This window comes from Calonectris borealis, chromosome 1, assembly GCF_964195595.1.
Source record: "Calonectris borealis chromosome 1, bCalBor7.hap1.2, whole genome shotgun sequence".
NCBI classification, from domain to species: domain Eukaryota; kingdom Metazoa; phylum Chordata; class Aves; order Procellariiformes; family Procellariidae; genus Calonectris; species Calonectris borealis.
Genome location: NC_134312.1, coordinates 95272459 through 95297873, shown reverse-complemented (window position 1 = coordinate 95297873; position 25415 = coordinate 95272459). Strand labels below are relative to the sequence as shown.

Sequence of the window (25415 nt, the reverse complement as noted above, 5' to 3'; positions counted from 1 at the left end):
TAGCTACACGCTTCCCTGCTGCATTGCACAGCCACTGCTGCAGGACTCCTTGGGCAACTGCAAACCTACCAGTTGAAGCCCATCAGTTTAGCTCGGCAGAGGTCCCCCCGGATCTCCCAGTGCCCATTGTGTATCTGGGGGGATCCTTCACTTACCGAGGCTGAACAACACAGGGTGTTGTTCTGAATTTAGAATTTGGCAAAGGTAACTTGTCTTCCAGGTGGAATAGTAAGTAGGAGCCTTGTGATAAATGGGTAAATTTTGGGTAAATCAGCCTATTGCTGACTGGGCTCAGGTAAGCTGTTGGTGTATCCATAGTTGCACTTTAAATTGCCTCATGAACATCCCACACAACTAGGTTTCTGTTTGTAGCTGAGGTCAACTAGATGGACTTGCACTAGAGTAAAGATGTGCAAATGGAAAATAGAATTACTTGCACTACAAGAATTCTCAAAAAAAATTCTTGCTCAGTAGACTGCCTCATTAGTTGCCTCTACCCCTGAGGCTTCATGAGCACCCCATGAGAGTGCCAGGCAAACAGGTATGCTGATGGCTCAAGTGAGCATGCTGTGCTTCGGACTGCAGTTTTCACACGTCATCAAGTATTTCCGTGACCATCAGTGTGGCCCACCAATGGTGCCCTGAGGTGTTCCTGTCCATACAGCGTTTATGGAGAGGGCTCAGGTTTTCTGCCCCATCACGAGCCAGAGAAACCTCCAGGTTTGCAGCGGCTGGAGAAGTTTCTGGCCCATGTAAGAAAGATGTTTGGACCTAAGCTTAAGACTGTAGTGGGCTCTTGACAGATGGCAGACCATGTGTACATATACATATCTGGGGATGATTTTTACATGGAGTAAATCCAGGATAGGTAGGAATCTGATCTGTGGTGAGTAACGAGGATTTATTTCTTGGAGAAAAACCAAAGGGTAAAACAAAAAAAAAGGCATTAAATCACCTCTTGTTTTCTCCCTTCTTCTTTCACTTCCAGATCAATAATGAGATAAAGAAGCAGGATGAGAAGCTAGTGAGACCTGTAACTGAACAGATGATTGAGTTCAGCATTTTGATTGTTGGTGAAAAGTACAGTGAGGAGCTGAGAGATCCAGCCGCTGTGAAACGTCAACTGCTTTCTGAACAATTCATTTCTCAGGTGATTACCTTCCCTGACTTCCTTTTTCTTTTTGCTGGCTCTGCAAAGCAATAGCAGCATGTAGCGCCTGTGTTAGGACTGCCTTTTTCTCATGTGCTCTGCAGAACCAGCTTAGGGCTTTTGTTGCCTGAGGCAGGCTGGAAAATATTCACCCACTATGAGAATACTCTCTTTTGTCTGACATGCTGCCTTTTTGTAGTGGAGTGCCATACATTGTGTGTAATGTACCAGTTGCCAAAGACCGATTACTCTAGTTTTCTTCTTGTGTTTCTCATGAAATAGCCTGCTATCGATTTTGCAGGTAAAAGGGGTAGAAGTATGCTTTTGGGAGGATCAGAAAATTATGCTGAGCCCCTGAATGGGGCCGTATGGTAAATGGGACCTTTCTGAGGGACTGCTCGCTCTCTCTCTCTCCCCGGCCCTTGTCTGGTTTCATTACTTTGCCTCATGTTAGCAAAAGAAACTAAGCCAGTTGTTATTAATAAATGAAAAACATTTCCACTTATTTTAGGCCTTTGAAAGACCTATTTCTACCAGGGATAACTTTGGCCTTACCATTCTTTCAGGATTTTTCAGTACCTCTCCCTGTCAGTGTTACTGCAATAGAGCTTTTAAGCTCACAGAGAAGTGACAAGATTATTGTTTGCCTCTTGATGCAATTTCATTAGTTCTTAAAGTTTTAGGACTTGAAAATCTTAAGTTTTAAAGTTACATTTAACATCTCTCTAGTGACGAGGCTGGCTAGAGTTTATTTCAGCGCTTTCTAATCTTGTCCTCCAGTTTGAATTCTTCCGTATTGTAGTTGGTTTGAAACTGGGGAGTGAAAAAGTTAATTTGAGGGTCCTAGCAAACCAGTCTGCCTGCACTCTCAAATGGCAGGACATGAATCAGCTGCAGTTCAGAGCCATCAACCTGTGCTGAGGCAGTGCTGGAAGACAGCTCGAGTAATTCAGGTATAGCACAGCATTAACATGGCGTGCAGGCAGAAGGTGTACAAGTCCATCAGCATCTGCTGATGTGGGCATGCTCTGGGTCTCCTACGGAAGCTGAGCACTGAAATGGGATTTAGGATATCTTAACGATTACACGGTGTCCAGATTTTGGACTGTAGAAGAAACTCTGGCATCAGTCTAGAGAATCTGTCTACACCGAGTAGGTGATAGGTGGGGAAATCGGAAGAAGTTGCAAACAGCAGAACTTGTTCATAATTTCTGCTCAGGAGCGACATTTCGAATGAATCGTTGTGCCTACAGTGAGATACTCTCTGAAAATCTGGACTGCCAAGACAACTCTTGCCCTTCATTTACGCCCAGGATCGGCAGTGCATGTGAGCTTATTTTAAAACCCTCCAGCCTCAGAAGAGTTCTTAAACACATGCTTAAATCCCATTGGAGTCAGTGGGAATGGACCATTGCTTAGACTGTTAGGCACCTACTTCAAAGAAAAAGATACATATGTGCATACACGTATAAATATATACATATACACATATATGCATGATTTATTAAAACTTGATTTCAAGTTAATTTGATTTTAATTAAAATTTAGTGTTTTAATTTGTATGCTACAAAGTTACTGGCCCACCAATATACAAATGCATATTTAGAATACGATCATACTGCTGTCTCCTAACCTTCCTCTCCCTATTGTTTCCATTATTTTTTACATTTTGTTTATACTTTTCTTGAGGCAGAGAGCTTGTTTTTCCTTTCTCTTGGGAGAGGCATCTAGGATGCCATACAGCAGCACATCATGCGGCTTATTTTTTCTCTAGCTTTGCTTCCTTCTTTGTGCCATCGAGTTGGGGTTCTCTGTTGAATCCCTCTTACTGGGGCTAACCCTGTGCCAGATCCTGGGCCAGATGGGAAAGAGATGTACTCTTCATTGCAGCCAAAAATCATCACCCCAACTGTCACAAGTTGCTAGCGTAGGCTAGACATCTTAATTTTCCTAGTTGTGTGGCCAAGTAGCAATGCCATAGTGCGTGTGTGTGGAAGAAATGTCAGATGGGACAGAGTCCACCTGGCACATGGATGTTCCACTCCTTTGATCCCTTGCCTAGTTTTCTCTGTGCTTGGATAAAGACGCTCTTGAAAAAAAGAAAGTCGGCAGCACTTCGATTGTTTAAGTCTCACCAGAGACAGCTTAAAAATAGGGAGATTGAGGAGGGGAAGAAGAATTTGAGGAGTAAAAAATAATCCTCAACTGGCAAGGATCTTTTGGGAGGAAAAAAACCAACCCCAAGCCAGCATGAACCTGCAATATCCTATTTCTTGTTTCTGTCTCGTATAATACAGTGGACTATTGAATTAGGCCTGGATGTGCTACCATTTTGCTGCCCCCAGTTGTCTGTTTTGAGTAGCACTGCCAATCACTCCTGAGCCCTTTGTATGTTTAGGGCAGCACAGATGAGCCATGTTTTGCACTATGTAATGCATTAGTGACTCTTTGAGGTCCCTGTTGCTACGGTGGCCGCTGCTCCTCTTGTTTTAGTTGCTAAGGTCCAAAGCATTTTCCTGAATTCTTTTTAATCCAGAGAGGTTTGAGAGGTAATAGAAATCTTTTGGGCAGAGAAGCGTTTGTGCTGCATAAATAAGAGAAAGAATGTAGTCTGCTATGGGCAGTGCGGATCTCTGCAGAGTCTATTTGAATTTCCCCCCTTTGAATGTTTCTGTACAGTTCTTGGGGAATGCTGGATGTTGTTCTTCATACTTTCTCTTTTCCTTTTCTAATAATGAAATAATGAAAATGTCACCAAAACTCCTTTTCCATAAAGAGAGAGAATATTCAACCATTCTCCTCCTATGAGATCTAACAGCTCAGATACATTTTTACAAAATATTGAAAATACTTCCTGATTTTTCACTAAATGAGTAGAGTGGAGCAAATCTGTGTTAATTTTTTGTTTTCCCCTCAAAATAGATCGAAAGCGTATTTGAAGGACTACCTGGATACAAAAACGTCCGTGTCCTGGATTACAGGTAAAAAGCTACTGATGCATACATGGTGATTGAAACTGATCGTGTATGATGGTGCGATGTGCTGGCACCACGCTTGGAAGAATATCGGGCATGTGAGTGGGAGTTCCTAGGATGTGTTAACCAAAGGACAAGTGCTTTCATATTGGTACCTCTAATACAGAGATTGAAACAGAAATACAGAACTGAATGTAAATGTAATCATCTCTTTTTTGCTCCTGGCATCCACCAGAGAATCTCACATGATATGCTTGCCTTGATTTTAAGACAAGGCATTCTTATTCAAGATTCCATCCTAAAATTAAAAGAGCTCTTTACTAATTTAAAATTAGTATCTGATACTTCTTCAATACTGTTGACGTGTCCTAGTATTAAATAAGGAAGAACACAGAAACCTTTTTGGAAAAATGTGGTGTATTTAAATTTTTTTTTCAACTTCTTAATGTTAATTTGGGATGACTCTAAAGGTTGGTGTTTGAGATGTGTAAAGGTGTTTCTCCCTTTGATCAAAGCAAAGGTGGGTGAATAGTTTGATAAATTATATGCAATGTTTTAACTCTCTTTATTCTTATAAATATTTTTTTTAAAGACTAGTTTCCTCAAATCAATTTTTGCTTCGGAATGACATTTTAAGTTAATTTGGGAAAAAAGGGGATCCTGCGTATCCTGATGTTTGAGTTTTGGGGTACATGGATCACAAATTATGATTTTTCTTGAGTGGACTGGATATAACTTTCAGAATCTAGTGAGTCTGTTCATGAGTTAATTAAAATTGTGTTTTCTTTGAGACTTCATAAGCTGTGTTTCTTAGAATTTATTGTCTGGAATATTCTAGCTAGAATACAGGCAGGTAACAAAGCAGCTATAGTGAGAAAGGTTTTATGATTGGAACCCTAGACTGTATTCAGTTTCCAGCCTAGGAGGTAGCAAAACCTTCCATCTCGGCGTCTGCAGTCTAATACATTTGCAAGCTCTTGATTCATTTAGAAGACAAATAAAAGGTTGATGTTTCTGGCAAAGTACCAGAGCTCTGTGCTCTCCTGTGCATGACAAAAAAAGTGTTTGTAAACTAAACCTCTGGACAGAATTAGTGAGCCTTGGTTTTCTTGGTACTGACAGCAATTTAACTGCATTATTTGCAATAAGATGAGATGGCTCTGGTCTGCTCATTTCTTGTGATCAATAGGAAATATCTCAGTTCAGTAAAAGCAGAACAGTTTGTTATGTAGCGGAATAACTATGCAACTTATAACAATTTTGCTGTATGCTTTTTCAAATTTGTGTGCCCTGTAGAATACCAAAGCAAATTTGTTAAAGATAGAAGACTTAAAGGAAATTATAATATTGATTTAACAGGTTTTGCTATTGTATTTTCTTTTGTTTCTATATTCAGCTTTCCTGAGGACGACAGGTAAAGACAACTTTTTTATATATATTGTCATAATACAGATGGAAAAACACGTTTAGCTGGAGGACTCTGTTTTCAGGATTTGTAGTTTTGGCTCCTGAGCAAGGTAGTTATTCAGCATAAATATTATGTGAGGGGGTTCCACCAGAGACTGTAAATAACTGCTCTGTTTTGATTACGGATAAACCTAATTTGCTTATTTAAGTCCTAATCATAAAAAACTACTTGGGGAAAATCTTCCTCAACACAAGTCAGCTACTGGGCTAACTTGTGTATAGGAGTTTCTTTTGTGAAGAAAACAAAATTGTTTAACGATGACTCAAGGTCTTTATACTTTGCAGCAAAATCTTGAATAGATATGGGATGATTATTATTATAGAAATTAAAGTAGGTAAGAAAACTGTAGTTCGCCAGCAAAGGCAGTTGGCTTAGCTACTTCAAGGCCAGAGGTGCTACACATCTTAGCAGTAGTTTTACAAACGTCCCTTAGCAGAAAATGGGATCAGTCTGGACTTGTTTTTTTTAGACATATGCAGGTTAAGCATCCAAAATTTTCCTCCTTTGGTATTTGAAGAATTTGGCAAGACAGAAAATGAACTGCAGCCTTTGACTTACGGGATGTATTATTTTCTTTTGTGTATTTCTCAGCAAAGGCCTAACCAGTTTCCACACACAGTTTTACAGAGAATAAGCATTTTAATTTTAGAAGAAAGGTTAGAAAATACAAATCTCTTCACAAGCAATAGTGAGTTAAAGCCATCCTCTACTACTCTGCACTTCTGCAGGCTAAGATGCATGCAACTATTCACAAAGGTTCCAAGCACCAGATGTTTTAGCCCTTTCCAGACAGATGATGGTGTTGTAGTTATTAGTTAGGAATTATTAACTGCAACTGACAGCACAGTTGTATTAAATCTAAATGTTACTTTTGAGGAGCATACTGTATTCCATCTTTGCTGTGGCTTTTCACTACTGCTGTCCTTTTTTGTTTCCTCTGTCAACAGTCAGTGCCCATGGTGAGCCTATGGTGGGCTCATTTCAATGATAGTGCCAGCAGCAAAACTCCAGCAGGCCCCTGGTTTTAGTCTGTTTGCTGATCATGTCTCTGTTGTATCTGGCGCTGGGGCTTTAGAGACTTCTCTGAACAGAGCCATTACTTTAGCAATCCAGTCCAGCTCTGTGGAATGAGGAAAACTTGTCTTTGGAGCACATTTTTCTAACACTTCATAGATTACTTCATTTTCTTGCTGTGCCCTGTGTACAGCCAAAATATGTTATATTTTCTAAAGTATGCCCAGTGTATGGTAAATCTGATTGCTATCTACGCTGTCATGTGGGAAAGGACGTCCAGACGTATTCAGGAAAAGAAAATTAAGAAAATGGAGGAGACTTAATATGAAAAAAGCTAAACTGTACACAGATACAAAACTTTTTTAAAGAATAAATGATCAAATAACTCTAGAAAAACATTCCCAATGATAAGCTGTATTAAATACCATTTTATTGCTATTAAAGACACTATTTCAAGCAGATTGACACTGCACAGTGACAGTGATCAGGGCTCCCTTTTGCTACTGTATATTGCTAGTATATACAGCCTGTTTTTTCCAGGCTGTTTTCGTACCTCAGAGCCATTCTTGCCATTGGCATGGTCTTAAAATTATCACTTACACTACTGCACGCTGGTGGGCCCATTAATAATGCTGGCAGAAAGCCAGCTTGTGGTCTGTCTGCCATTCACAAGTGGAAATACAGGGCTGGGACCAGACCACATGTCAGGTTCTAGTAGCCTTTTCCTTGAGAACTTTGCAGTGGTGGAAAGTACAGGCAGGCAGAGAGAGTGTGAAAAGAATTAAATTGTTTTTGCCTAGAATCCTGTAAAGCAATATATTTTTAATACTAAAAAAGGGTATTGACACAGGTTCTTGGGGGAAAAAAAAAAAGTGTTTTCTGTACGTTGGAAAACCTTGCATCTCTCATCTGTATTCTCTTTCTCTTCGTACAAATGAAGTGGGGTGGAAGTTCACTATGCTGTTACATTTGATGGAAAAGCCATCAGCAATGCCACCTGGGACCTGATTAACCTTCATTCCAACAAGGTGGAGGACAACTCCTTTATGGGCATAGAGGATAATCCAACAGTTGTGTACACCATCAGTGATTTCCGAGATTATATTGCTGAAATCCTCCAGAAAAATGCCTTGCTTGAAAACGGTTCCTTGTCTTTAGACCCTAACTCTCTCCAACTTACTAATGGTGAGTATTCATTATGATGCATTGGTGGGCCACACACCTGAAGTTTTATAAAGTAAATCTCAGAGATGAGTGAATTATTCAGCTGCCCTCCGAATAATTAAAAAGAAACAACAAACCCAACTGTGTTGTAGCTATTTTTGCTCTGATCTTAACCAGGTCAAGTCATTAGCAGTAGTATCGCAGTCTTAATCCATTAGATTAGCCTCTTTTTTCCCTTTGACACTGAGGTTTGCAGTATGCAATTTCAGTAATACTTCCAACAGTTAACAGGACTAGAAGGGGAAATGTGGTTCACATGATGCATGTTGCACCAAGATGACCTTCAGCTTAGTAGCTCAAAGTTGGCCTTGAGCAGCACAAAAGAAATACCTGGTTTATTGTTGAATATTCAGTGATCCTGCCAGAGGTGGTGGAGGAGTGCTGTCCACCCCTCAGTTCTCGTCTTTCCTCTGTACTTTCTGTCAGTGATCTGGAGGCATTTCCAGAAACACAATCTCTCTGGCAAACTTTTTGAAAAGATTTTGCTCACAAATCTGAGATGAGGGAGGGTTTTTCAGTCAGTCTTCCAAAACAACTTCCTCACACTGCTACTGCAGCCTTTAGATCCCAAGTATTTGTATTTCCACAGTGAAAGAAATACTGCGCCCTACACCAGAAGACCCATCCTGGATTACTGAGCATCCGGTTGTGCTGGAGCGCCCAGAGTTCGATGTGAGTATGGTTCTGAGGGGTGGCCTTTAGACACGTTTGAACAACTTAACTCAGCAAGGCAGAATTACAGCCAACACCCAGAGCTTCTCTATCCTGTTGTTCATGCAGAATAAGTAGTAATGGAGGCACACCATACACTGGAGTAAAACCTCTTGTGAAATCTCTCGTCTGATAATTTTATATCTGTTGCACAACAGTTTCCTGTGATCATCTTATATTACATGGCAGTACTGTGTTCCTGGCTGTCCAGCTAGGTCTTGCTTCTGAGGCTTCCTTTGTCTGCTTTTTCATAACATTTAGACTGTAAGTTGATCTAAAGAAATGATTCTTCCCACACTACTACCTTTCTTTGGAAAGTGAGAAATAGATGTAAGCACTAAAGCTGGCTGCTAGAAGAGATAAAATGGTAAGTTTCATATGCTGCTTTTGTTACTGCATTGCTTTCACTGGAAGTTCTCAGTTCAGTTTTAAAGTGATGTCCATCCCCTTAATGCCAGCAAAGGAAACGCAGAAAAATAATAGGCAGTGGTTTCTTTTTTTTTCCTCTTGAAATTGTAATTATTTCTTCTGATGACCTCTGGAACAACCCAGGACATAGACTGAAGTTCCCCATTGGACCAGGAGACTTAGTATCCCCGACCATATCTGTACAATGCAATGGGGCTTTAAGCAGAGATACCAAGTTAGGTGCCAGTGACGCCGAGATGGAGTTAATTAGTTCTGCCGACAGCTAGAATTTCTGAATGGTGGAGCATTGTCTGGGCTTAAAGATTTATCCATTAGGTTTCTGCTCTGCACTCTGTTGTGTAACACAGATGTGCCTTTCAAGAAGAAATGAGCTCAGTTCATGCCACAAAATCCAGATCCACCTATGTTTGATGGTAGGTTTTCATTAAGTTCATTTTGAGATAATGTTGTGAACACAGACACATTTAATTTCAGGTCAACTTCTAAAATCTTTATGGAAGCAGTCACTTCACAGAACCCAAATATGCTTGTTATGATCACAAGTATAATTTCCCTAATTTCGTGCTATTTTTCCCTGAGTTTTAAAAACTAATCATTGATGTCTGAAATGCAAATTCATATGGATTTGCCATAAGTGGCTTAAACATGGTGTGAATAAACATGAATTTAAGTTAACTTTAAGGAAAAGCCTTTCTCTTTACTAGAGCTATCTAACTAGATCAAAACGTTACAGATGTTTCTTTTAGTAAGACAAATAATTCTGCCATCTTTACATTCTATCTGTGGATACTCTGACATATGCAGACAAGAAGATTTTAGAGTAGAGGTAGCTTTGCAATAATAAATTTTAAACCAGTTTTAGGGAATAGTATGTACAAGAAAAATTTCTGGAAGTTACATTTTTCTAATCATGGACTATGAATAATAATGTCATCTATGTCTTCAGTCAAAAACTCTGATTTTACGAAAGATATTGAGTATATCCAAAAAACAGCTGTGTACAATCTGCAATACACAGATAATTTGGGAAGTAACTTCAGATAAATTTAAGAAAATCATAAACGTACTTAAACAGTAAACAAGGCTGAAATGATTAGTGAATTATTTCCACAGTTGTCAAACCTTTATGGTTCAAGTAGATACTGTTGAGTAGAACTGCTACTTATGAAAAAGAGTTTTGCTATTATTTTCCTTAGCTGATTTGAGAATAAGTTGGATTTGTATTATCGTACATACTCATGACATAATGTGGGACTATCATGACTTCACCATCTAATTGCTAGCAGATGGTACCAACTACTCATTAATTCTTTTCTTTGTGTTTTACAGCTCTCTTAAAAAGTGAAGAAAAAATCTAGTCTAGTTTTTGAAATCTGTATTTTCTTGTTATTTCTCTTGAGTTGTAACAGGTAGAATGCTCTGGCTTGCTGAATACAATGCCTTTCTGGCAGCAGAAAATGGAAAATCAGGGAGGGGGTTCTGTGTTTGCAGTCATCTGTCATATTTGTAAGCCTTTCAAAAGACATTAGTGAAAACCAGAACTTGCCAATATGATATTAACTTGTTAATATAATATATTGCACTGTAACAAGAATCTTTGAATAATGTTAGTTGTCATAGGAACATCTATCCACATTTAAATAAATGATGAAGTGCAATCCCTGGCAACTAAATGCTCGCATAAAAAAACAAATGTATTGAGAAGCTATTGCTGGTAGTCCTTATTCATTCTTTATGGAATTTATATGTGTAATTTGTTTCTAATCTTGCACAGTAACTTTTTTTACAGCTTTATTTGTAGTGGTCAATTTTGCCAAAAAAGATAATTGCTGGAGCACATGTCTATATGGTATACCTACTTTTCAATTGATTGTTACCATATAAATTAAAAAATGTGAGGAGATTGTGGTGGCATAACAACTGGCTATAAAAATGTGATCAATACAGGTAGACAAATAATTAAATAAAAATACATTAACTGGCTTGTTTCCAAAGCATTCAAATGCAGTTTGAATGAAGTTGAAAATTTAATCCACCCAAGTTTCAACCAGGAGTAAAATTTCAAATCGAAAAGTATTTGGACTCTTCCTGTTGTTCCTGCTGGTCAAGTAAAAGATTAGACAGGAATGGTGAGCTACAGAAATGGTAAATCAGTAGCTTGTTTTGACCTGTAATACATATTACAGAAACCTGTGTCCACTGCCTCCTTAACTTTACTAGTCACCATCAGCAATTGGTTAGTTCTTAGAAAATTGCTGCTTCTTGAAATTGTTTGGCAGTTTTTCATACTCCAAGGTTTGGTTTTTTTCTCCATATCAGACTATTCCACAGCATTGATATGTGGGCAGGTATCCATGTGAAGCACTAATTCCTGAGTTTTAGGCAGTTAGCTTGCTTTTGTAGCCTTGACCAAATAACTTAATCTCTTCATTGTTTTTTCCCAGTAGAATTACTTCATGAGGCACTGTGGTAGTAGATTAATATTCAGAGACAAAACGTGCTAAGTATTCTAACTGTGAACCAAATAATGATCGGGGTATGGAGTAGTAAGTAAAAGATGTGCAAATTGGAGATTTAAAAACAAATTCTTTTTTCACATTTCAAACAATTCACAAATTCATTGTGCATACTCTTTGTTGTTCATCATTACTGCTGGTAGATTTTTTTTTTTGCACAGGCATCTTGGCTTTGAGACTAAAGTTATTCCAGGTTCTAAATGCTCTTCTTTACGTTATGGTCTTTGTCTCCCTCCTGGGTTCTCATACCCACATACTAAAAGATAGCAATAAATGACCACAGGGCATGCGTACATTCAAGTTCCGTTTCTAAACTGTTTTATGTATCATAGTAACTATAATATTATAATTACTGTGTTGATTATGTAGCTGATGAATAATAGCTGCTAAGACCTCTTCATGCCTTAGGAAGGCAGGCACTACTGTGCGCATTTATCTTCAATTTTATTAGAAACGGACAGATCCATTTCTTCAGCCAAGAAAAGGAAAGGAGATGAGGTGGGGGTAGACGGTAAACCTCTTAATAGCGTAACTGAAGTTGCACTCCAAACAATCTGAATGGCTTCTGTCTCTTTTTAGCAGACATGACTGGACACGAAATGTATGTCACAAGGATGTGCATTTTACATGTGCATTGCACATGATTAGCCAAGGGTATATATTTGCCAGTTTGGGCTGCTGTGCATTACTTTCTCACGGAGGCAGTAGTACCAGATTCTGCTGTTGGCTGCTGATAACACCCTTTGTGTTCAGCCCAGCGCGGACAGCCAATGCTTCCCCTGCAATAGTGGAAATATTAACAGTGGGTTTATGTTCCAGGACAGCACCTTTTTAGCTGAACGGCCTTCAGCAGATGAATCAACTGTCAGCAATACCTTGCCCTTTGATTTCACCAAACCAGATTCCACTTCAGATAGTGAACAGTCCAATGACAATGAAATCCGGCCAAGACCAGAAAATCTGGACTCTGAGGCCAATTTGGCACCTGAAGCTCCGCTCTCCTCAGAGGCTGACGTCACTTCTTTGCCTGATGGGCTGAATTTAGAGGATGGGAATCGGACTCCTCATTTGGTCACTGCACCAGTGTTAGGGCGTGATTCCGTGGACTCTCTGGAATGGCTTTCAGCCCCCAATTCTTTAGATGGTAAGTTAATGCCGTTTGCTGAAGCTTAAATTTGGATGCCAGTGCCTCCTGATACTCACCAAAGGTATAGTTCACCAAAATGACTTTTCAGAAAGGTCTAAAAAACTGGATGTCTTTGATAGTTTTTACCTTTCCTGTGTGGATGTATCCAAGAACAATATGCTAAGATAAAATGTTTGTAACAGCTAATAATCTGTTAGCCTGTTTATCCCTTCAGGAAATGGTATGCACATGATACTTGTTTAATTGCACAGAAGTATTTTTGTATAGGGCATGTTTAGGTGATGCCATGCAGAGATAGCTGATCTCTGAAGTAGACTGACTAGCCTAAGGATGTGCCACACAGTTTCTGCTTTATTGCTTACTCTGCAGTCTTGACTTGGTCCATAGAATATCTGAATGAAAAGTGGGAGAGGTCAACAGGGGTCCTTCTGACTTCAGCCTACAAAGGCCAGGATATATCACGGGAACATGCTGAACACAGATCTACACACAATAAAATGAATGGAGTTTGACACTTTTTATCATAAACAACAACTCCCACAGCATTCTCCTGGAGAAACTGGCGGCTCATGGCTTGGACAGGCGTACTCTTTGCTGGGTAAAAAACTGGCTGGCTGGCTGGGACCGAAGAGTTGTGGTGAATGGGGTTAAATCCAGTTGGTGACCGGTCACAAGCAGTGTTCCCCAGGGTTCAGTATTGGGGCCAGTTCTGATTAATATCTTTATCAATGATCTGGATGAGGGGATCGAGTGCTCCCTCAGTGAGTTTGCAGACGACACCAAGTTAGGCGGGAGTGTTGATCTGCTCGAGGGTAGGAAGGCTCTGCAGAGGGACCTGGACAGGCTGGATCCGTGGGCTGAGGCCAACTGTATGAGGTTCAACAAGGCCAAGTGCCGGGTCCTGCACTTGGGTCACAACAACCCCCTGCGACCCTACAGGCTTGGGGAAGAGTGGCTGGAAAGCTGCCCAGAGGAAAAGGACCTGGGGGTGCTGATTGACAGCTGGCTGAACATCAGCCGGCAGTGTGCCCAGGTGGCCAAGAAGGCCAATGGCATCCTGGCCTGTATCAGAAATAGTGTGGCCAGCAGGAGTAGGGAGGTGATCGTGCCCCTGTACTCGGCACTGGTGAGGCCGCACCTCGAATACTGTGTTCAGTTTTGGGCCCCTCACTACAAGAAGGACATGGAGGTGCTGGAGCGTGTCCAGAGAAGGGCAAAGGAGCTGGTGAAGGGCCTGGAGCACAAGTCTTATGAGGAGCGGCTGAGGGAACTGGGGTTGTTTAGCCTGGAGAAGAGGAGGCTGAGGGGAGACCTCATCGTGCTCTACAACTACCTGGAAGGAGGTTGTAGTGAGGTGGGTGTTGGTCTCTTCTCCCAAGTAACTAGCGATAGGACAAGAGGAAATGGCCTCCAGTTATGCCAGGAGAGGTTTAGATTGGATATTAGGAAAAATTTCTTCACCGAAAGGTTTGTCAAGCATTGGAACGGGCTGCCTAGGGAAGCGGTTGAGTCACCATCCCTGGAGGTATTTAAAAGACGTGTAGATGTGGTGCTTAGGGACATGGTTTAGTGGTAGACTTGGCAGTGTTAGGTTTATGGTTGGACTCGATGATCTTAAAGGTCTTTTCCAACCTAAATGATTCTGTGATTCTAATTGGAAATTTATTTTTATTTTCAGTGTTTGAAGATACTGGACTATCCGAAGACCTTTTTTTGCCTTCAAGTCCTCCTCCTCACCTCGTGCCTGAAGAACCTCCATCTACAGATGATTATGCAGTTCCTCTGCTTTCTGCACCAACAGTGGCCTCTTCATCAGTCATAGAGACTGATACTAAAGAAACATTATCTGCTGAGAAGAAAGAAGTAACTCAAGCTAGTCCTGCAGGCAGTAACAATGCAGACTCTGTCTTGCATGAGTCTGTGGAAGAAACTCATTTTCCCTTAGAAATACACCCTATGGAAGATGAAACTGATATATATCTTGGAGGTAGAGTTATATATGATGATGGCTCTGGTTCAACTTTTGATGGTTCAGGAAAAGAAATGGAATCAAGTATTTGGCCTTGGGAAGAAGCAACCCTGGAACCTGTTTTCTACCCTGGTCCCGATAGCTGGCTTGAAGATGACAATGAGTCTTTGTTAATAAGAACTGAGGATATTCCTGAAGGCATGATCTTAGACTATATTCTTAACTCTGGGAATAAATTAGATGATGATCCTTCCAAAGATGAGAATGAAGATATGGCCAATACAAAAGAAGATTTCCTCGATGAGTCTGAAATACTTGTCTTTCCAGAGACTACAACTCAGCAGGCACCTCCGTTACAGACAGAAGAGCCATCATCTGTGGAACCATCTACACAGACAAAAACATTGGGCATGTATGATTCTTCTTTTGTTAAACCATCCTTGGTTTTGGAGCCTTCGGTGGACCATTCCTTTGTAGACATGCCAACTGGAGAGGCCCCTGTCTCACCGCACAATACAGATCTGTCTGTGGAAGATAGTCTCCTTACATCCACAGGGACCATCAGTATGGAACAACCTGAAGAGTCCAGTGTAGGTCAGAACACCATTTCTGAAGCAGTGGAACACCAAGATGAAGACAGGACAACAGTAGAAGAACTGTTCACAGTGGGGCAGTCAGATGTAACTGAAGCTGCTACAGTAGGCCACTTGGACACAAGCTATTCAGAAACTATTCTGACTGCAGATCTTTCCATGGTAAATTCTGATGCTTCCACAGAAGAGCAGCAAACCCTAGATTCATCATTGGCAGGCCAAGACACTACTGGATCACCAGTGGAGAAACCAGCTGATGTTTGGCCTACTGACAGAGCACTAGAAAACTCATCAGATCAGACAGTGCAATCAGCAATGCTGACTACCACTCAAGTTTCAACTGTAGTTCCTTCTGTAATAGATCAGACCACTGTTCTAGAGGGCTTCGCTGTGCAGGGTGGTACAGACCATGACATGCATGTTTCCATGAGCTTCAGCACTGTTATGAACTCTTATCTAACAGTGAGTGTAACAACAAGCACTGTTGAGCTTCCGTCCCATCTCCCTCCTGTGGGATCTACGGCGTCATCGTCTGTGGCTACCTCAACAAAGCTGGGAGATGAAACGACGAGAGTCCTGGATGTTTCAGGAGACCTGGATCGTGTGAGCACTGTCCGCCTTTCTCCTGAGCTGACTGAGGAGGGAAGGAGCATGACTGAAAGTCACGTGGAGCTAACAACTCATGTCCAGGCCACAGAGATGGCCAGTGTGGCTTGGGCCACACATGAAAATCACAATAGTACTCCTGTCCCATCACGAGCTCTAGTTGTGTTTTTCAGTCTTCGGGTTACCAACATGATGTTTTCGGAAGACCTGTTTAATAAAAACTCCCCTGAATACAAAGCATTGGAGCAGCGATTCTTGGAACTAGTAAGAATCACTTCTATGCTAAATGTCCCTTACCAGATAGACAAAAATTGTTTGTAAATAATTGTCGGCTCTTTTGCAGAGAGCAACTCAAGACTGGTGTTTACAGGTATTGTTTGTGTCCCTCCGTGGGAAAGTTCTGTCTGGAAACAGGGGTGGGGTGTGTTGTTTGTCTTTTATTCCGTCGGTAGTCTCTCTGAAGCGTCACTTTTTAGCACTATGGGCCAGATGCTCTGCTGGTGTCAATAAATGTAGCGGTGTAGCTGGCGTCACTACGACACTCCCCTTACTTGCTCCCAGAGTGCTTTTTATTTAGTCTATAGGGAGAGAGAAGTAAATAACCTGGGGCTGTGGGGAGGTAACTTTTCTGCAACGCTTTCAACCTATCCGAAGAGGTAAGCTGTTCCTGAACTGACTGATGGCCAGCAAAGCCTCACAGGAGTTATACAGCAACAATTGTCTAAATTTTAACCGGGAAATTTCCTTCTCCTGACTGAAATGAACATTTTGTTGTGGGAGATGAAGGGAGCAAGGAGAGAGAGGGAAGGGGGACATGCTTGAAGGAAATACCCTGTGAAACGATGAGTATGCCGGTGCTTAGACCAAGGGAGAGTACTGCTTATGTCCCGAGAACTGTATTTCTGAATTGTAGATTTTTGGAAACTCTCTGCAAATTGGTGTCCGCTTAGGAACTGTCTGCAGTACTCGGGCTCCTGGCAGGCTGCCAGCACGGGCCTCAGCTGGGTAAAGTTTTAATACTCTTGCTGTGGGATTTGGATAAAATAATTCAGACTTACGCTGTCTGATGCAATAACAGTGCAACTGGCTTGAGCAGAGATTCAAAGATTCAGCTTTTCTCTCACGTTCCCCGTGTTGCAGCTGGTGCCCTACCTTCAGTCAAATCTGACGGGCTTCCAGAATCTGGAAATCCTGAACTTCAGAAATGGCAGCATCGTGGTGAACAGTCGAATGAAATTTGCCAAACCTGTGCCTCGGAATGTCACCAACGCTGTGTACATGATCCTGGAAGACTTCTGCAACACCGCGTATCACACCATGAACCTGGCCATTGATAAATACTCCCTGGATGTGGAATCGGGTAAGGACGGCAGGGAAATGCAGTTCAGAGCAAGGGATTTAGAGCAACTTCTGCTTTAAGATCTTACTAAGGATCCCAGCGGCTCAGAGACTGCCCACTGTTTTTCACAGGCTGGGCTTCAGAAAGACAGTCTTTCACAGAGTTCAAACAAACAAACAAACACACAGACAAATAAAAATCGGTTAAGGGAATAAAGAGACGAAAATCAGAGTGGGACCCAGACTGAGCAAACTATATAGGGCCCATACAGAAATATGGGGACAAAACCGGCTCATGTAATACTCTAGATAATGCCACTGCACTTTCACTGGGGAGTGAGAGGGAAGGCTGGTCAGCGAGTACAGTGCATGTGATCATTGCCACAGGTGGTAGCCAGTTTAGCTGCCAGGAGGGCATCTGCACAGGTAACAGCTGCTACCTCGCTCTTGTGGTAAGGTCTTGGTTGCACTAAAAAGTTGCAGGCCCTCTTAGTTCACTCCTCTGATACAGGCAGAAAGTTCTTTCCCTGACCAAGTTAGCCAGTAGTTTACCATAGAAAAACTCAGAAATATTTCCTGTTTTAAGGTTAGAGAAAAATAACAGCGCTGACCTGTTGGCAAATGGTAGCTTTCTTCTGAGGTAGCTCTCTTATAAAGGTGGCCTAACTGGCATGACAAATCTTCTGATATTGATCATCTAACTGTATGCCAGCCCTCTTAAGCTTGATACAAGTGAGGTATTTCAAATGCTACAAGCTTGTGTTCCTTGCAGACAAAGGCACATCGCCTCACGGTAGGTGCTGAGTGCCTGAAGTCCCCTTGCCCTTCCCTGTATGCTGCCTAGATTTTCTATAATGAGAAATACTGGAGATCAGCTGTGTTTTACTCATTTGCAAAATATAGTTCCAGCGGACAAGAGAACATCTGAGGTACTGCATGTTCCAGTAAGGAAAAGAACACTCTATACTTGCTTTTTCGATTGGCTTGTTGGGTGGTCTTAGCCATACCACTGACATGCACTGTGCAGATAGAGGAACACTTCCTAGCACTTGTTCACCTTAGCAGAACCTTTTGTTACTCAGGAAAGACGCATGCTGGATTTTTGCGGATTATTTTAACTAAGAGACCATCAGAGAAAATGGCAGCAGACAGCCAGCGCTTTGCCTCAGTTAAGGTTCTCCTCTACCATTAATATTTTCTGCTTTGTATATTCTCAGGTGAGCAAGCAGATCCCTGCAAGTTCCAGGCCTGCAATGAGTTCTCTGAATGCTTAGTAAATCGCTGGAGTGGGGAAGCTGAGTGCGTCTGCAATCCTGGCTACCTAAGCATCGATGGGCTGCCATGCAATAGCATTTGTGATCTGCAACCAAACTTCTGCCTGAATGACGGGAAGTGCGACATAAGCCCTGGGCAAGGGGCCATCTGCAGGTAGGTCATCCTGCTGTTTGATGTGCCTCCTGTATGAAAACCCCTTATTGTCTCCTCTGTTGTAGCATTCTACAAGATTTGTGCAAAATTCCGTAAGATAATGTGTAACAAGGGAGACGATAATGATTATCATTCACGTTACGCTGCTGAGTGGAGATCCCAATATTAACGTTTGTTTTCCTATGTATATATTGGAAATGGGACAGTAACAAATTTCTTTAATAGAACAGAAACATCAGGAAGTAAAACTAACTAGGAAAAATGGTAGTAATGGAACATACTCAATTGTTCAAATCACCTTCATTGACCTTTGGGGACAGAGTTTATCTCCAGAGGTTTTCTCAAGTAGCAAAGTATTCGATAATGTCATAAAGCATATAAGAGTTAATTCCATCACAAAAATTCGTATCTGAAAGGCATATTCATACAGCATAAATATATTAAAAATAGTGCTCTTGGATAAGAAAAAGTCATAAAAGTAAATCATTGGCCATTTGGGAAAAATCATGCGTGGTTCATAAAAAGATCAAGGCACAGACCCCCTTTGTTCAAATTTTTGCTTTTAAAAAGATACAGATGCATTTGAACAGGATCTCTGTATTTTACAGGTAGTGGAAAAGGCTTAGTACAAGATATAGACAAACCGATGCTCCCTCTGACATTGCACTTAATTTTTTCCTGTTCAAGCGATGTAACATTCTATTTTTAAAAACAAAATATACCTATCAACAAAAGGTAGGAGACTTATTGCAAAAAAGTAACTAGTAGTTACTATTTATGTTATTTCAGGTGATTTTTTTTTAAAAAAGCTTACCTATAACATCTCTAAAGTCAGTCTTGGAGTCCTAGCAGTTAACAGGAGAAATAAAAATGGTTTTAAAGCTACAAAGATGGATACTATCACAGATGTAGTATAAATTTTATCATATTTGTATAATAGTGTTAATTAGAAACAGATAAGTATCTGAAATCAAGCATGCTCTGGCCAGTATTTATTAGGAACTTTTTGAAAAATTTGAAGTATTGCTTACTACTTTCAGAAACTATTTCAGATATTTATGTTAGAAGACTTAATTTACTGATGTTTCTTATTAATAAGGTTCATTGCTTTGAGTGGTTACAATTCCTTGAGTTTTTATGGCAAAAACTCCCAAACACACATTATGCAAATACATTATTTTTACTGGTATATTTAAAGTCAGTATTAACATTAAAGTTCTCATGTTCAAAACCAGAGCAAGGCAGAAATACTGAATGCTGTTTTGGGCAACTGTTCCAAAGATGCAACGTGGACACACACCTCTTTCTAGTAATTTATTTTATGCATTTATTTAACTAACCATTGTGGAGTTCACTACACTTTGGACAACTATTTTCTGCTTGTTTAACACACCTTCATCTGTATTTACATTACAATATGATTAAGACAACTGCTTTCTACCTGATATGTCATGTGCAAGGTTCAATCAAGGCATAACTTTTACTTAGTCTAAACACCTTCGAGTTTTAACACATCACAGGACACTCCAAACTGCAAAAACCACAGGCTTTTTCATCACAAATGCATTATCCTTTTATTATTTTACCTATCTTCACTCAATTCAGTAATTGGGGTTGTTCAGCCTGGAGAAGAGAAGGTTCCAGCGAGACCTTACTGCGGCCTTTCAATACTTAAAGGGGGCTTATTAGAAAGATGGGGACAGACTTTTTAGGCCTGTTGCGACAGGACAAGGGGGAATGGTTTTAAACTAAAAGAGGGTAGATTTAGACTAGATATAAGGAAGAAATTTTTTACAATGAGGGTGGTGAAACACTGGAACAGGTTGCCCAGAGAGGCGGTAGATGCCCCATCCCTGGAAACATTCAAGGTCAGGTTGGACGGGGCCCTGAGCAACCTGACCTAGTTGAAGATGTCCCTGCCCATGGCAGGGGGGTTGGACTAGATGACCTTTAAAGGACCCTTCCAACCCAAACCATCCTACGATTCTATACCAAAAAAGGCTGTTCACAATAATAATAATAAAAGAAAGTTGGTGCTTGAACTAGCAAAGGTATTTATTGAGGTTGACTTAACTGAGGGCACATCGTAACAGGAAGCTAAATACATTTCCATTAACCAAAGCTTTTGCTGGTGGTTAATTTCCCACTGTTTCTTTGTTGCAGGTGTCGCGTGGGAGAGAACTGGTGGTACAGAGGGGAGCACTGTGAAGAATACGTGTCTGAGCCACTGGTTGTGGGTATTGCAATTGCTTCTGTGGCAGGATTCCTTCTTGTGGCGTCTGCTGTCATCTTCTTCTTGGCCAGGACCCTTCGAGACCAGTACACAAAGAGTGACACCGAGGACTCGCAGGGGTAAGTGACACCATCTAATATTTTAAAACACATGTGCTACAATAAGGATAATTCTGTCTTAAATCTCATATCACACAGTTGACAAGCAACAGGATGTATAGGTACCTCCAAATGCCAGGCTTCCTTAATCTATCTGCTGCCCTTCCAGGCTGCAGAGAAGCTCACAGTGTGTTTATTGCTCCCCCAGGCAGGGTGATAGCCTCTCGTCCATTGAGAATGCGGTTAAATACAACCCCATGTACGAAAGTGATACGACTGGCTACAGCCATTATTACCGGAGATACCCCCAGCTAACGTCCTACAGTTCTACCAGTGCAGAGACATCCACAGACTACAGCAGTGAAGAGATCAGGCACATTTATGAAAACAGTGAGCTTACTAAGGAGGTAAATAACCTTGTTTTCATAGTGGCATGGAAAAGATCATGTAAACCTGAGAGGTGGGCCCAGTCTTTCCCCAGTGTCTATGTTCTAGACAAACAAGTTGCAACTATGGCTGCTGCACCTATTTAAGAGAAGAGAGAAAGAATTTCTTTCCCTGCTTGCTATTAGGTATAGAGAAAGGAATGGGTGTGTTCTGACCTGATCACATGATAAAGGAGCTGACTGCTTAAGTAACTTCGCAGGAGTTGGGGAGGTTTGCTGTATTGCTCGACACAGCCTTTAGCTTTTAATGCCAACTACCTTATGTAAGAGTAGTTATACAGTGAAAACCTGGCGCATCCAGGCCTTTTCACAGGGTTTGGTGTGTTTTTTCTTTTTTTTTTTGTTTTGTTTTAAAGTTTAGGTCTTTCTATAACCTGCAAGTTAAATCACATCCTTCTCCTTTCTTGCTCTATACACAGTATCCAGAGTAAAGAAGAATTTTAGTATTGGACTGCCCAATTTCAAGCTCAACTCCTTGAAATAGCAAAGCTTTGGAGCTTTATTTTCCAAAAACCAGAAATCAGTTATTTCAGTAGTATTCTAATTTCTATTATGTTCTTACAATTGTGTTTCTTGTATTCTAGGAAATTCAGGACAGAATTCGAATTATAGAACTCTACGCTAAAGACCGTCAGTTTGCAGAGTTTGTTAGGCAGCATCAAATGTGAGTGAAATGTCTTGTCTGGGTAACTCCTTTGATGTTTTCTCATGTGGCCTTTACTACGGTACTGTATTTTTCATATAAAGGATCTAGAAATGCTGGGACACTAGAGGTTAAGATTTCAACATTATTTCTGAAGAGGTTCAACCCTTTTAAAGTACTGAAAATAATCAGTGTCAAAAGTAGATAGCCCCAGAAAGTACGTTAAAAGCAGTGAAGAGGAATCCCAAAGTTAATAGATGTCAGAGAAGCACCAACATCAATTTAAGTCCCTGAAAGCACAGATAAAACCTTCTTAACTCTTCTAGTGTAGTTACTATTGCCTAGTGTTCTATTTAAAATAGAAATTTTAAAAGCATGTTAGTTTATCTTGAGTTCTCAAGACTTGGCAACTAACTAAAAACCAACAGATCACTGGTATGATCCTGTCTGGTACCGTGGGCACCTACCATAACAAAAAGTTTACAATTCTAAACAATTAATCAAGCTGAGCTGTGTACTTTGATGAAAGGTAACCATGAAAAAGGCCATCAAGGAATGGCACTTCTCATAGCACTTCTATGAGCTGTACTCTCACAGTAGCAAGCAGCAAATTACAGCTAGCTGGGTTAGTTTGAAAGGTACTGTAGTACAATTTCTTGGGACTCTATTAAAAATAGCTACAGTAGCAAAAATCTTGTGTTCCAAGATCATCAACTATACTTTTTTTTTAATTGAAAATAACAGCAGTTCACATTTTTCCATGTCAGTTGTTCATTTTTTCATCTTGAAAAGGATCAGCGTCTAAATTTTCCACAGCTGGAAAGTAGTAAGGGCTGCCTCATATAAGGCTTGAATCCAATGTTTGAAAGAGACTAACTTAATCATTGCTTCTCTGTTTTTCATTTCAGGAAGCTGCTTTAAGAAAAAAAGAAATCCGTAGAATGCATGTGGGAGATAAAGACTACCTTGTTGCCATAGCAATGGGCTCAGATGTAACTGCAAAGTTACTTATAGTCTTAACATTGCATGGATGGATACAGATGTTTTCTAAATGAATGGCTAAAATGTACAGATGTCTGTTTATCTCAATTACTTCTGGCTTTTCTGTGTAAAGTGACATTTTTAAGAGGTGATCAGAAGTGACAGAGGTTATGAAAGTTCATTTTTCTTTAACTCTGAAACGGACAGTGAAAGTTTGTATACCAAGGCAAACGATTTCCTCAGGTAAGAGAAGATACATGCACAGCCGAAATAAAATGCACATTTAAAATCGCTGTCTGGCATTTATCCCCTCACTGGAGGCTACTGTAGCGATTTCACAGGTATAAAACACTAGTGGAAAGAAATATTTGGTTTGCACGCGAATGATTTGTAGGGGAGAACTATTGTGCTAGAATTATGTTAGCGTTATCTTAAAGCATTCCCATTATAAACACAAACATAACCTCACTGGAAAAACTGTTCTTTTGTACAGATGCCTGATGTACATTTTGTCACTTGGCATTAGCAAAACACAACATAGTACCGAGCCTGCAGGCCTCCTAAAGGCTCTCCCCACAAGAAGCGTCACCACTGCCTGTCAGTGACCCCACGGGGCGCCTCAGCCAAGGCAGGGCAGTACTTCTACAGTACAGTGGTTTTAAAGCCGAGGTGGTTGGTTCTCCGGCTGTTCCTGGCAGACACACAGGCTGGGGCACAGAAGGGCTTCTGTCATACAAACATTCTGTGAAGCTTAAGTGACTAACATTGACCTTTTTGGTATGTAGACAATTTGTTTGATATTTTATAAGTTAATACGCATTATTTATTTGTTATGTATTTCCCTACTAGCTTATCTTCATAATGGATTTAATTGTTGAAATAGAACGATGAATAGTTTAATGATGAAATACTACAGTGGTATTTGTGCCCATCCTTTTTAAAATTATATTTAGTGTTTACTCAATGTTGAATTCAGCCAACTAATATTTGAATTTTCTTTACTGAACTGGGCAATAGCCTGCCATGAGCTCTGTTTCAAAAGCAGGCTGTGGTACTTAAGTGCATGCATATTTGATAGACGGTAGCATTCTCCTATGGGGAAGGGAAAAATAAGATTATTCTTGGCGTAGTGGAAGTCGGTGTAGAATTCCTTAAACAGAAGTCAGCCTGAAGCATTGTAAAATAGCTGAATTGAGATGGGGACCTCTGAGGTACAGAAACGGAGTTTTATCTTCAAGTTATGAAGAGAGTTCTGACTACATGTTAAGGTGTGTTGGGGCTCTGTTCAGTCACACAGTGTCTCTTGTTTAAGGCTGTCAGTGTTAGGGCACTAATAGTCTCACATTAGCTTCTGCTAGCAAACAAGGCCAAGTTATTTGTTATTTCTACTAAGTCTGTAGTTCTTGGCCCACATGTGCCAACAGCCAGCTGATACTTTTTAAAGTTAAGCGATAGCGAGAGTTACTGACTTGTCTATAGGTGGCTTAGCTAAACAAGTGAATATTTCAATGCAATTCCACGTCTTCTGGAGAACCTCACTGCATCACTTGCGTAGTATCTTCTTGCCTTGAGTGGCAGGGAATGGGTATCAGAGCCACACATCTGTCAAAGAAATGCTTACATAAACCACTGTAAGCCCAAATAACGCAAGACAGCAGGAAGTGATATGGTGCTGCTGAACATTGTTGTGACCAGATGTTATGAGACAGAGGCCCCGTTCTGCTGGGTGAGCCAGGGCTCTCGGAGCAGCTGGTCCGGAGTTTCTGAGGCACAGCCCACTCTCCTGCCCCTGCAGCAGCACGGCTGAGCCATCCTGTAACACCAGGGCCTGTGATCATGGTAACTGTACAATGTGGAGAAGCACTGGGCTCAGGGTAGGCATCAACTTGTGACTTGTTTCTGTGAGCTGGGCTGCCACCCCTGGGAAATGGCTTCAGTGCTGCTCCTGCTAAGTGCAACAGTGGATGGTGGCTGGGATCAGGCATGTTTTAAAGGTACTCTGGTATTGCTGCGCACAAGCTGAGGAGAGTCTTGGTTGCACTGAGTATGAGGCATTTCAGTGTATATACAGTGAATCTTTTCTTTGTGTGTGTGTGTGTGTGTGTATATACATATGAACATGATGGTATCTTATTTTCACTACAATAAAAAATTGTTTCCAAAATATTTTTTCTATAAAATTAATCTCGAGACTATGAGTTTGATATGAAGAGAGAAGGTATCTTAGCCATGATGATTTGTCCATGTAGAATCAGAAGGTTGTTGTTTGGTTGGTTGGTTTTTTTTAAACAGAGTTGGTTAAGCTGTTAAACTCCTTTGCTAACAAAAGTGCCAAATGTAGTTCGTTATCACTTGCGAGGTTATATTCTGAAAATTCATGCTGAAAAGCACATAACTGAGTGCTTTGCTTTCAGTTAAGCTCTTTCCCCATTTTGAAGATGTTTTG

At 40.8% G+C, this 25415-nt stretch overlaps 1 protein-coding gene across 3 annotated transcripts in view; it reads left to right on the top strand.

Annotated features, from left to right (window-relative positions):
- The window catches only part of IMPG2 (interphotoreceptor matrix proteoglycan 2), a 69770-nt gene extending 44643 nt beyond the window's left edge, over window positions 1–25127 (top strand). For 2 of the 3 annotated variants that reach the window (XM_075168081.1, XM_075168100.1), the window contains 13 exons: window positions 989–1150; window positions 4073–4131; window positions 5522–5539; window positions 7548–7792; window positions 8421–8503; window positions 12307–12631; window positions 14313–16066; window positions 16943–17162; window positions 18358–18568; window positions 20732–20920; window positions 21108–21306; window positions 21930–22009; window positions 22897–25127. In XM_075168081.1, coding sequence (XP_075024182.1) covers window positions 989–1150; window positions 4073–4131; window positions 5522–5539; window positions 7548–7792; window positions 8421–8503; window positions 12307–12631; window positions 14313–16066; window positions 16943–17162; window positions 18358–18568; window positions 20732–20920; window positions 21108–21306; window positions 21930–22009; window positions 22897–22909 — 3558 coding nt within the window. In that variant the 3' untranslated portion in view covers window positions 22910–25127. The remainder of the gene's footprint in view (window positions 1–988; window positions 1151–4072; window positions 4132–5521; window positions 5540–7547; window positions 7793–8420; window positions 8504–12306; window positions 12632–14312; window positions 16067–16942; window positions 17163–18357; window positions 18569–20731; window positions 20921–21107; window positions 21307–21929; window positions 22010–22896) is intronic. The other variant, XM_075168091.1, reaches the window with a different exon arrangement.
- Window positions 25128–25415: the final 288 nt, after the last annotated feature.